The sequence below is a fragment of the Dipodomys ordii genome, unplaced genomic scaffold (assembly GCF_000151885.1).
Source record: "Dipodomys ordii isolate 6190 unplaced genomic scaffold, Dord_2.0 Scaffold25, whole genome shotgun sequence".
In the NCBI taxonomy this organism is placed as follows: Eukaryota; Metazoa; Chordata; class Mammalia; order Rodentia; family Heteromyidae; genus Dipodomys; species Dipodomys ordii.
Window position 1 is genome coordinate 3795494 of NW_012267241.1, and position 13185 is coordinate 3808678.

At 35.8% G+C, this 13185-nt stretch overlaps 1 protein-coding gene across 1 annotated transcript in view; it reads right to left on the reverse strand.

Moving 5' to 3' along the window:
• Pik3c3 (phosphatidylinositol 3-kinase, catalytic subunit type 3) overlaps positions 1 to 13185 on the reverse strand; it is a 130131-nt gene that overhangs the window by 43133 nt on the left and 73813 nt on the right. Inside the window, exons 14-20 of the mRNA XM_013014796.1 lie at positions 12966 to 13071; positions 10965 to 11081; positions 8210 to 8341; positions 4185 to 4313; positions 3540 to 3609; positions 2666 to 2730; positions 1111 to 1195 (exon numbers count right to left, since the gene is read on the reverse strand). Of these exons, the coding sequence (XP_012870250.1) occupies positions 1111 to 1195; positions 2666 to 2730; positions 3540 to 3609; positions 4185 to 4313; positions 8210 to 8341; positions 10965 to 11081; positions 12966 to 13071 (704 nt within the window). The remainder of the gene's footprint in view (positions 1 to 1110; positions 1196 to 2665; positions 2731 to 3539; positions 3610 to 4184; positions 4314 to 8209; positions 8342 to 10964; positions 11082 to 12965; positions 13072 to 13185) is intronic.

A 13185-nucleotide genomic window follows, 5' to 3' on the forward strand; every position in this document is an offset into this window, starting at 1 on the left:
AAAGGAAAGGAAAGGAAAGGAAAGGAAAGGAAAGGAAAGGGAAAGGGAAAGGGAAAGGAAAGGAAAAGGAAAAGGAAAAGGGAAAGGGAAAGGGAAAGGGAAAGGGAAAGGGAAAGGGAAAGGAAGGGAAGGGAAGGAAGGGAGGGAGGGAGGGAGGGAAAGAACAGAAGAAAATATTGTGCATAAAACAATTTCAAAGCCATAAATATAGATGTTAAACATTTAGAAAACCTTCTTTTGCTCCCCTTTCTTTATTTGATGAAATACAGGCATAATCATGAACTTAATTAAATAAAACAAGTGTAACTACTATATACTATGTGCTATTCAGAGCTCAGCTCTAGTCAACTTATTTATTAATTATCCTTTATATAATACAAAAAAGTTACCTTAGGAAACTTAGCATTCCTACAACATATAAACTTCACAAAGACAGACACAACTGAAGAAAAAATGTCAATTAATACCTATAGATTGTTATAACCCAACTATTCCTAGGAATAAGTCACAGGTACAGATGAATTGACCATTGGTATATACCCCTAGGTACCATTCTCAAGCTTTGTCCATCAGTGCTGCTAACTTATCTTTAAACTTAATTATTTGTGGCCAAGAGTCCCCACTGCCTACAGTCTACTTCGTTGTGGTTATTCAAAATGGTGAAATTACTAGCTTCAAAAATGAAATATCAGAGACTGGGAAGGTGGTTCAGTGGTAGAGCACTTGCCTTGCATGCATGAGGCCCTGGGTTCGATTCCTCAGCACCACATAAGCAGAAAAGGCCAGAAGTGGTGCTGTGGCTCAAGTGGCAGAGCTCTAGCCTTGAGCTGAAGAGCTGAGGGACAGCACCCAAGCCCAGAGTTCAAGCCTCACGATCAACAACAACAACAAAAAAAAAGAAATATCTAACAACCATAAAATAAGCAACTGCAAAAACACATCCAAATATTGTTCATTAAAACAGAATTACCTACTATGGACATTTGATATGTTTTGCTCCTTTTCTTATACAACATTTAAATATAAATGAGTATAAATATTACAACACCTGGATGGCAAATTTTCTTTACGCAAAAACATATATAGAAAACCACAGGTTATAAAACATACCACAGCTCTTAACGTAAGTGTCCATGACTTCAGAGCTAATCCCATTTGGCCCATTCTCACTTGGTGCATATTTTCTAAAAAAGTTCTGAAAAGATAATATTTCTGTAAGAATTCAATACAAGTAAAAGATTTAAGCATTATTTGAAATTATTTATAAATAATGAATAACAAGGGTCCTATTCAAATCTTAGTTTAAATAGATTCTGGCTGAAAAAAAAAAGTATGAAAAGGAACTGAATAAATGTCCAGAGTCTAGAAACACTTGGGAAAATAGAATCTATTATATTTTAATTCAAATTATCAACAGGTTTTTTTAAATATTAAAGTATTAAAGAAAAAAATATTACTTGAAAGTATAATTAATTAAAATGCAGATTTGTTGTAGAGTTTTGAACTCCATATACATCGACAAATTATCTGTATCTACAATGTATGTGAAGCTATTAAAAAAATCATAAAAAAAGCCCAAAAGGAACTTATGCAAAAGATATAAATAAGCACATCACAGAAAAAGTAAATAAATGACCTTCACATTTTCAAAAGCGCAGACTCGCGCATGGGTAGACAGCAAGAACTAGAATGTGATTATACCAAGATTAACCAGACATGTGGCAAGGAGAAGAAAAGGCTACAAACAACTTTCAAATATCGAGTAAACCTGAAGGGAAGAAGAACCTATTGGCAAGGTGGCTTATGCCTGTAATCCTAGCTACTCAGAAGGTGGTGATGAGGATCACAATTCAAAGCCACCCAGGCAATAAAACCCCTGAGACTCTTATGTCCAATTAACTACCAAAAGTTGTAAGTGGGTCTATGGCTCATGTGATACATAGCTAGTCTTGAGCTACCAAAAAAAAGTTCAGAGACAGTGCCCAGGTCCTGAGTTCAAGCCATGAGCCTGGCACAATAATAATAGTAATAATAATAAGAAGAAGAAGAATGCCTTATTGTCAGATAAAAACAGAAAGCGAAAATGAGTTTAAAATATCACTGTCTTCATTTAAAACACAAATAATCAATGGTTTTATGAATCTATGGCTTCAAGATATACAAAAAATGTATTTGCTAGAAGGGCCCCTGTTGATACTCTGAATTAAAATACAGTAGGCAACTATTTTCCCAAGTGTTTAAGATGTATCAGGACTAAGGTTATAGTGAAAAGATAAAATATAGAATTCCCATGAAAACTAATGCACAAGTGTGGAGAAGTTGATAAAGAGGTCTCTTTATCAACACAGTGAGCATACCCTTGTTATATCATTGTTACAGTGTTCATAATGCCAATGAATATGATAATAAAAATGCTCATTAAATTATGGGTAAATTATTATGTATACACAGTTTAGAATATAGGTTTTAACTTTTTATTACAAATAATCTGATCCCTTCTGTATTCCAACCACTGTTCAAAGAATCAAGCATACACATTACTAACAATGCTTACCTCTGAAAAAAAGACAAATTGTAAAAAGAAGAATGCTAAAAAGTTCCACATATTCTTCATAAAGATGCAATTTTTGCTAGCAATAATACACCCACAAATTGTGCACCGTACCTGAATGCTTCCCTCTGTATCAAGTACTTCAGCAACAGGAACTGACTGGATAAATTGCATGAAGCCTATATAGAAACAAGCACACTGCATTAAGCCCATTTATTATGTACAAAATTACTAAATGAGATTATTCAATCTCATGCTAGGATACACAGGTGTATATACGTATGTATATAAATCTGCATACACTTACATACATTCATACATACACATAGAAACTCAGTTTACATCATTTGCTGCAAAGTTCTTTTTTTTATTGATTTTACTTTATTTTATTTTATGGTTAAGATGTTGTATAGAAGGGGCTGCAAAGTTCTTAAAAGCACACCACAAAAAAAAAAAAAAAGAAAGAAAGAAAAGTGAAAACAAAATAAAAGCACAGCACAGTGCAAAGTTTTTTTGGAAAACAGTAACCCTCTAAAGGATAATTCTGGGCATAGTTTACAGTGTAAGAAACTAACACAAATCGCATCCAGTGAATATTAAGAAATACCTCATACAGATGTTAACATATTTTCCCAAATATTGTTCTATAATTTTAAGAAGTAAAAATAAAAGGAAAGAAAGGAAGGACAGAATGTGAGTATAGAGAAAAGAGACAAAAAGATTAAGATTGTCAAGGATAACAAGGAATAAAAAAAAGAGCAAAAAGAAAAGAGAGAAAAGGAAGACAGGAAGGAATAGGGAAAGAGAGGATGATGGGGCAAAAAGAGAAAGAGGAAAGGAAACAGGAAGGCAATCAGAAAATTAAATCTGTTAACTGATCTATAGTATTATAAAAATTCAAACTCTAATATTCTTAAGAATATCCAATTAAAAATATGTTCATAAGACACTGAAATCATGATATAATCATGATATAAAATAAACGTACCATGTTTTGTACTAGTAGCTAATACTTTATAAGGTGTCAATTTCAAATCCAGATTTTCTTTCCGTAACAGCTGTTGATAAAACACATGAAACGAAGGAGAGACCATAAAGTTTTGTGAACAGATATCATAGCAGTTTTATACAATAAAGGTTTAGGAGGTAAGCTGAACTGAAGGTTAACTAAATAAACTTTCAATGTCAACATAAATCTTTTTCTTTGACGATCTGCCAACTTTTTAAGTCACTGTCATCAGTTTCTAATAAATAGCTGAATTCCCTTTCTTGATTTATGCAGACCTGGACATAATGTATATTTAAAATCAGAAACATATAAGATGAAACATGTTCGTTTAAAAGCAAGAATCAAAGATGTGATTTTTGTTTTAAATCTAATAGACTGATAGACAAATTACAAAATCTGAAATTATAAGAACTTACTTTGGAAAGGAAGATTTTATGGATCACATATAGTTACATACTTACAACAGCATGTGAAAAACAACTCTACCCAAAGTCAGCAGCAGATTGAACTTTCTAGCAATACAGCTGAAAGTTACAAACACTTCTCTGTCTCTGTGAAAACATTCATACCACACCTGTTTTCTAAATTAAAAAATGTTCTCTTCCAACATAAAGTGATGTTCACCTTGTCCATAAGTGAGATGATCTGAAGAATAAGTTGATCTTGACGTAAATCATCTCCATGCTTAAATATAACTGGATATTTGCCACCATCTTCTGTCTTAAAGAACAACTGTGCAGGCATAAGGGCACTCTGGAAAAAAAAACTGTTCTTAAATCTGGACATAAATTAATGCATATTTATAGAAGGAAATTCTGACATATAAGTTAAATACAGGAGCTAGGCATGGTGATTCTTGTTTGTGATCCTAGCTACTTGGAGGTAGTGGCAGGAAGATAATGAGTTCAACTAGCTTTGGCAAAACTCATAACCAGGCTCAGTAAAGTTAGCAGCAACACTAGCCAAAAAAAAAAAACACAAAAAACGGGGGGGGGGGGGGGGGGGGGGGGGGGTGGTTGAAGGGCCCCTGGGCTCAATTTTCGGTACCATTAAAAAAACAAAACACTGGAATCATGCACTGGAGAATGATGTAAGATTACTGAACAAGCACTCTAAATCATGCTTGTAATTACATTAAAAGCTCACAGAATTCTTACCAAAAAATAAAAACAGTAACAGTGGACCACTACTTAATAACAGAACTATTCCTATATTCAGAAACAAGTTAAATGAATAGATAAATAGGACTTAAAGATACTAGATGGACTGTCAGTAAGATACATTAGGGATCACGTGAAGAATAAATACCTAGCTCTTAGTTATTAGAGTACACAATGGAAAGAGAACAACCTTGGAGTAAATAACTGATGGTTGTGAATCCAGGCTCTGCTGGGAACTAACTGAACGGTCCTATGCATCTTTAACCTGTTTGTTCATATGTAAGGTAAAACTTAAAAGGCAATCAGAAACCATGTCAAGTCTTGTAATGCAAACATATTTTATATGCAATCACTACATGACCTTTATTCTTAGAGATACACTGGAGAACATTCACTGAACTAGTGCAGAAGAAATGAGTACCAGATGAAAAGCCAAGAACACTGGTTTCTAATGGCAACTATATACCACTAGTTGCAAAGCTTTGCATCAAAATTTCTTTTTTCTGTCCATGTCTCCTTCTGGTCCCCTAAGCTGGGAATTAAACCCAGGGCATTCGATTTGCTAGGGAAACATTCTACTATTTGAGCTACATCCCAGCCCAAGATCTTCCCTATAAAGTCAGAAAAGATTTTACCTGCATCTTTTATTTTGATATAATTATGTCTTTTACCCTAGAATCCTTCCCTTATTTGCACTTAGCTTCTAAATTAGACATTGAGTGAATCACCAAAAATTAAGGAACTAAATTTTCCTTAAAAAGGAAGAGTTTTGGCTGATAGCTCATGACCATAATCCTAGCTACTCAGGAGGGTGAGATTTGAGAATATCAGTTCAGAGCCAGCTCTGGCAAATAAAATACCATTGATTCTCAGTGTGTGGGGGTAGGTGGGTAGCAGAGAATTAACGGCTTTAACCCACGTCCTGGGTGCTGTCCCTTAGCTTTTTCCTCAAGACTGGTGCTCTACCACATGAGCCACAGCTCCAGTTCCATTTATTGGAGATACTCTCACAGATTTTTCTACTTGAGCTGGCTTTGAACCTCAAACCTCTGATCTCAGACTTTTGAGTAGCTAGCATTATAAGTATGAACTACAGGCCCATTGTTTAAAATCGACAATTTTGTTGTAGTTTCATTTGTGTTTTGTTTGTGTGTGTGTATGTCTGTGTGCGCGCGTGCGTGCGTGTGCGTGCATGTGCATGGCCTGTGTGCTTGTGTCAGTATTAGGGCTTGAACTCAGGACCTTGAGCTCTTGCTTATCTTTTTCACTCAAGGATTGGATTTTACCATCCAAACTATGCCTCCACTTCTAGGATTTTGCTAGTTATTTGAAGATAAGAGTCTCTGGAATTTGAATTCAAACCAGAAGTTCTCAGATCTCAGCCTCCTGAATAGCTATGCTTATGGGCATGAGCCATGGGTACTTGACAAGACATCTCGTATTAGGCAGCAAAGAGCTGGAAACGGAGGTATGGCTCAAATGGTAGACAGTGTAAGTGAAAAAGCAAAGCAAGAGATTATAAAACACCTCAGAAAAATGTCAACCTAGATCATTACTTTGGAGATAAACCCAATCAGTTTTGATCACTGAAAGGAAGCACCATATAAGGTAGAATTTAAGACAAAATCTAAAAAATAAAATTATGTCAAAGGTAAAAGTATTGGTAACTTAAATTTATAGAATCTGAGAAAAAGAATAGCACAGAAACTATGGCATAGAGGGATGACAGACTCATGGCAAAGCAAAGTGATAATGACAGATTGGGAAAGGTTTACTGGTAAACGCTTTCAACTTTGCTGTATGTTTCATAACTTTCATTTGAAATGATTGGACATAGGTCTGATGTGGGGGTTCTAGCAAAAGGAATAGCACCTGATACATTTTAGAGGTTGTATATATCTTGTTACATTTCATCTCCCAGTGAGATGTGAGCATGAAGCAAAAAACATTTACATGTATCTCAGTATTTTGAAACTTAGGTTATCACACTAGGCCTTTCAAGTAAAGGTTACAATCTACCAATGGATTGTAAAACCAATAGGCTATACAAATATTTAAAAATCAGGACAATTAGAAAATGAGTGGACTATAAATGCTATAAAGTATTGTTTTATGAGAGGTTGCTGCTTGAAAAATTCTGAACTAGGCTGAGCACTAGTGACTCGTACCTGTAATCCTAGATACTTGAGAGGCTGAGAATGGGAATAGTGATTTGAGGCCTCCCAGGACAAAAAGGTTCATGAGAGCCTTCTCAAAATATAGTTGGGCATTGTGTCAAACATCTGCCAACTTGTTACATGGAAAGCTGAGATCAATAGGACTGTAGTGCCAGGCCAGCCTGGGCAGAGCATGCCACAAGACTTTATCTCAACAGAAATTAGAAACGTCTGCCATGTCAGCTACTACCAGAAGCCTAATATTGGCAGATCTTGGTTCCTGCTAGGGCAGGAAATAAGACCATCTCAAAAAGGGCATGGCTCACTGGTAGAGCATGTACCTAGCAAGTGCAAAGCCCTGAATTCAAACCTAGTACCATAAAAAGTCCTACTGCAATTATAGCCCTTGTCATCTACATTACTTATTCTATAAGTTCTTTTTTATATGCTATAAATAAATACTCAGCCAGGTGCTGTTGGCTCACACCTGGTATCCTAGCTACTCAGGAGGCTGAGATCTGAGGGTCGCAGTCCAAAGCCAGCTGGGGCAGAAAAGTCCTTGAGGCTGGTAGCTAACATAGAAAGCTGGGTATACTCTCACAGACTAAACAAAATTTGTACTTGAAAATCTTAAGGTTAAAATTCAAAGGAATAGCTACTGGGTTAAGAAACCTTATACATAACCATTGGAATTTATGAACTGGATGGAAAATATGTTTTGTAATGTTTTTTTTGGGGGGGGGTCCGGTCGTGAGGCCCGTACTCTGGGCCTGGGCGCTGTCCCTCAGCTCTTCAGCTCAAGGCTAGCGCTCTACCACTTGAGCCATAGCACCACTTCCGGCTTTTTCCTTTTTGCTTATGTGGTGCTGAGGAATCGAACCCAGGGCCTCAGGCATGCAAGGCAAGCGCTCTACCACTGAGCCACCTTCCCAGCCCCTGTTTTATAATTTATCTAAAAAAAAAAAAAAAAAACACAAAGAAACAGGCATCAATGGTTCACTTTTGTAAACCCTAGCCATTCAAGAGGGTGACTCCTTTCTCTAACTAGCAAAGAGGCCAGAAGTGGATCTATGGCTCAAGTAATAGAGCTAGCCAGGAATATGGATCAGGCTCTGAGTTCAAGCCCAGGACTGGCACAAAAAAAGAAAAAAAAGAAGCATATATGGAGAAGATCTTAAATCACAATACGGACATTAGCTTTTTATCAAACATTTACTAAGTCAAAAGGAGAGGTTATTTCCTACAAGGTGCTAATCTTTTCAGGATGCCATCTGTATTCTATCTTTAAAGAAAAGAATCTCCCATCTATATATTAAATGTCCATGACAATTACCTTGAACAATGTAGCTGTTTCTGGAATTATCCCTCTGATTTTCACCTGAGGTTCTAGAGGCAGTGGGATCAGTTCCACATCTGACAAATTCATCTTTTCATTATCTCCAAGCAATGCTTGTAGTCTCTCATTCTAGACAAACAAATGAGAAAAGATAATTGAGGTAAAAGAATTTTTATAAAACACATAGTTAAGGAAAAAAAGTATTATATTTAAAACATTTGCAAGCATCAATGAAGTATAAAGCAAACCATATACATGAGAGAAAAACAGGAAGCAATCTACTTAACAATATGGCAGCATGCTCGACTTTCACAAGGACAGAGAAGGCATTTTATTTGTTGAAACAGAGGAAACATTAGGAATTCATTCAACTTATACTTGGATAAGATTTATTTTGTCCTCGAGATATATGCACCATAGTGGGAGATGGGGAAAAAAAATCTTCACTTGAAGCTGAATTTTGCATGACAAAATATTAACTCAAACTTTGATTATTCTGCCCTAGAGCATTTGCAGGTATTTAAAAAGATACTTTAGTTGACATTGATCAAGAGGCATTATATTCATGAACTGCTTTGTTGAATGACTACTCCTCTGTACATAATTTTTAAGGCCCCAAAAATAAAATAAGAAACTTAATTCATGTGGAAGAACTTGGTGCATACTGTCTACCTTTCACTAAGTTTGTCTGGTTAAACTTTCCAGAAATAGAATCATTTATACTCTTCACACACTGAAAAGTTCAAACTTTGACACATCTATAGAGCCCATTTTATTCAATTTCAAAAGAATAACATTTTTCAAAAGGTAAACTTGAGCTCTAAGGGACAAAGTGGACTTGTCAATACCAGAAGTACAAAGCATTTCAATGCAACAAAAGAGAGTTCTAGGATCAGTGAGACATAGTTCAGAAACCATTATGTTTTAATGACTACAAAGAAAGGATATTATTTCCCTTCAATGAATAGTCCAAATGCTGTAAATGATGACAAGTTAAAGTTAAAATCAATTGAAAGTTTGTATGAATTTCTTTATATGACTTTTAAAATCTGGAAAGCATATCCTCTAACCAAATGGAACATCAGATATACCAGTGTGAAGAAATATCAATTAGCCTGAATTTCAAGTTATTCTGTCTTAGCCAATTTCTAGTCAAAGTGCTGATAATAAAATAACCAGAAAATAGATGATAAGGATGAGAAATGTAGCTACTTCTTACTGCCTCTTTTATTCTGAGGGCCTGGCCATCTTAATCTCTTGTCTTGTTAACTACAATTGTGGACACTTCTTCCTCTTTTCCCCCTCTACTGAAGTCTTAAGCAAGGCAATGAGTATGCCTCTGCTTAAAATGTACTATAGTCCCCAGTGTATACACCCAAGGCCAGGCACACCCTCTGCTGGTGAGTACAAGGCATCACATCCTTGCATTTTTATGGACGGTGCTCCAAGGACTAGTCCATTATAGTTCATGATTCTTTCCAACAACAAACAAAGGCAGTTCAATTAAGATGTGTTTCCCCCTCAGTATATTTGCCCTCTCTAACCATATGAACAATATTCCTTGTTTCTATTTCTTCTGGCATTTACCAGATTCCTTATCTTATAACTTCAAAGTCAATTCACCTTTTCCTCTCTAAGTTTTCTTCTCCCAAGTAAGAATAACAATTATGATTGTATTGTGGGGTGGGGGAGCCGGGGGAGGGTGTGAGGGGATGGGAAGGGGAAACAAAGGAGGAGGCTACAATGCTTGATAAGAAATGTACTCATTATCTTACCCATGTAATTGTAACCCCTCTGTACAATATTTTCACAATAAAAAATAAATAAAAATTTTAAAAAAAAGATTGTATTGAGCTGTTTTACAAAGGTTACAATGAAAGACGCTCCCGTTATCTAACTGCATTAGGAAAAGAGAAGAAACTAAATGAATCTTTCAAATGGTTTAAGTTACTGATCAGAAAACAAGACGCATGAGGAAGAGATATTCATCTTCACAGCTATAAGAAAGATTAATGTAGTAGCCAGGAGAACAGCTGGAAGGTCAGTGATGATACTCACATCTAATTGTGAAACCACAGATAGGTTAATCTGGACTTTCATTTTCTCAAAATCCTAGACTAAATGATCTCTATATGCATTCTGCATATAAAGTATATTAAATCATAAAAGGCTTACTTTCAGAAATGAGAGCCATCAAAGCACTGGGGTTAAAAATGTGAATTTAAAATGCTTTAATACAAATAATTGCAATATTTTCTAGTTATGCAACTAGCATTGCTAGTTATTGCAAACTTCTATGCCAACTTCTTCCCAAAATTAAGATATAAATAATAGCTCAAAGTGGTAGAGCTCTAACCTTGGGTGAAAAAGCTCAAGAACAGCACCCAGGCCCTGAGTTCAAGCCCCATGGCTGACAAAGGAAAAAAAAAAATCCAACATACTAGAATTGCTGTGAGAATTAGATGTGACTGTAAATGTATAAAATGGGACCCTACAGATAATCAGTGTTTATAAATGTTCCTATAACTACGATTAAATGATAGGCAAACATAGAACTGGGCATGGTGGTGCATTTCTGTAATCCCAGCACTCAGGAGGTTGAGGGATAACAAGATAAAGGGAGGCTTGGCAAGACAGTATCTGGCCAAAAATGCTCATATAGTAAATCAGCACAAGTAAAGATCCAGCCAGACACAGTGTTTTCTATCACGAGACTTAAGCCACGAGCAGAAGAATTAATCTGAATGTTTACCTTTTTCTTACGATTTCCACTTTCACGCTGTACCGCTTTCATTAGATGCACCAACCGATCTACAAACGTCTGCTGTGCAGCCAGCAAAGAACGCATAACTCTGACAGATTTATCACCCTGAAGCGAGTCAAAGTAAAAGAAAATTAGTTCTGTATGTAGTATGATGGTCTGGATTTCTTTAAAAGCATGAGTGATCATTTTTTACATTCCTAATAGATGTAATCTTCAACACAAAGTTCAACTGAAAAGTGCTAATTAGCTTGATTCAGAGATAACGAGAAATACGCTATCTTAGGAACACACTGCCAACCTGTTCTCAGAAAATTATCTGAATCTTCACAAATATTAGTCAACTAAGTATGTGCCAAGAAAGAATTCAATCTTTGATTCAACATATACTTGGAAACTGATGATGTCTTTAGAAATGTACTGGGGAAACATACTGCAAAACAAAGATCTCAAATTCAATAAATTCAAACTAATAAAGAAAAGAGAAACATCCAAATAGTGTCATAATATATGCTTGCTTAGTAAAATCTATGTTGTAAAATCCAAAAATCACTTGTAGTGATTCCCAGATCATATTGTATATAAATATTCCACATTCCCTCATGATGGCAGCTGTAAAATTACTATCATCCTGACTTAAAAGATGAGAAAAGTTGGGGCTGGGAAGTTGGCTCAGTGGTAGAGCGCTTGCCTTGCATGCCTGAGGCCATAGGTTCGATTCCTCAGCACCACATAAGCAAAAAGCCAGAAGTGGCGCTGTGGCTCATGTGGTAGAGCGCTTGCCTTGAGCTGAAGAGCTGAGGGACAGTGCCCAGGCCCAGAGTTCAGGCCCCACGACTGGACCCAAAAAAAAAAAAAAAAAAGATGAGAAAAGTTAAGCTCAGGGCTGGCTGAAATAATATCATGTGTGACTACAGCTTTAAGTGACAAAGTGTTTAATGATATGTAATTTTATTAAGAACATAAAATAAGAAACAGCAAATAAAAGGTGTTATGAAGTAATATATTTCAATAGAAAAGTCAGATTAATTCTTGGATGGTAGGCACCCTCTGCTGGCTGAACTGTGACATTACTTCAGTGTTAAAACAGGCAAAAAATGACCAGGCAGTTATACAGAATATCTACCACGACTAATGCCAGATTACTAGTAACTAGTCTAAATCAGAGACACAGACAACCAAAAAGGAGGGAAAAAAGCAAGGCTTTATTTATTTATTGTTGTGTCATCTAAGGGTTTATTTCACTAAATCAGAGATGAACAAACTTCCTGTAAAGTATCAAATTATACTTCTGTAAAGTGTAATTTTTTTTCAATTGTTTTATTTTTTTGCCAGTCCTGGGGCTTGAATTCAGGCCCTGGGCACTGTTCCTGAGCTTCTTTTGCTCAAGGCTAGCACTTTACCACTTGAGCCACAGTGCCACTTCTGGTTTTTTTCTGTCTATGTAATATTGAACCCAGAGCTTCATATATGTTTTAAGCAAGCATTCTACCTCTAAGCCACATTCCACACCCTTGGGTCTCATGTTGGACACAGAATATTGATTTGAACTATTCAACTGCTATTGTAGTACAAAAGTAGTCAGATAATATGTAAATGTATGAGAATAGCTATGTATGTCACAGTAATTTATGAACATTAAAACATTAATTTCAAATAATTTTCACAAATGGAGAAAAAAAGGAGGGGGGTAAGGAGGGAGGGAAACACTGAACTGTTGGTATGACTCAAGTTTAGTAATAAGAATACTTGATCAGAGTATTCTCAAGAAATAAGGCCCTGAGTTCACACACATGAGCATGAACACATAACAAACATGCACATATACGTACATGTACATGCACACATGTGCATACACACACAGTTACCTTCTGTTTATCTGCATAATTTCAAAATGTAGAAGTGATTCTTAGCTCATGGGATATAACAAAATAGTAACAGGGCAGGTTTGGTCAGGCACTCTAGCCTGTCAAACCCACATTAAATAGCTACCTTTAATAATGCTTGGCTGAATCTTCTCATTACATTCAAGTACATCTCATGGGTCTTTGGATCTCTCTGCTGAGTATCTTGATCTTCACATTCCACTATCACATACCTTCAAAACATGTTTAAGTAATTTACATAAAATGAAATACAATTCACATTCATTTTCTAAACACACTTTCACTAAAACAGATTAATAAATATGTTAAAAATAACTAGATGGAAA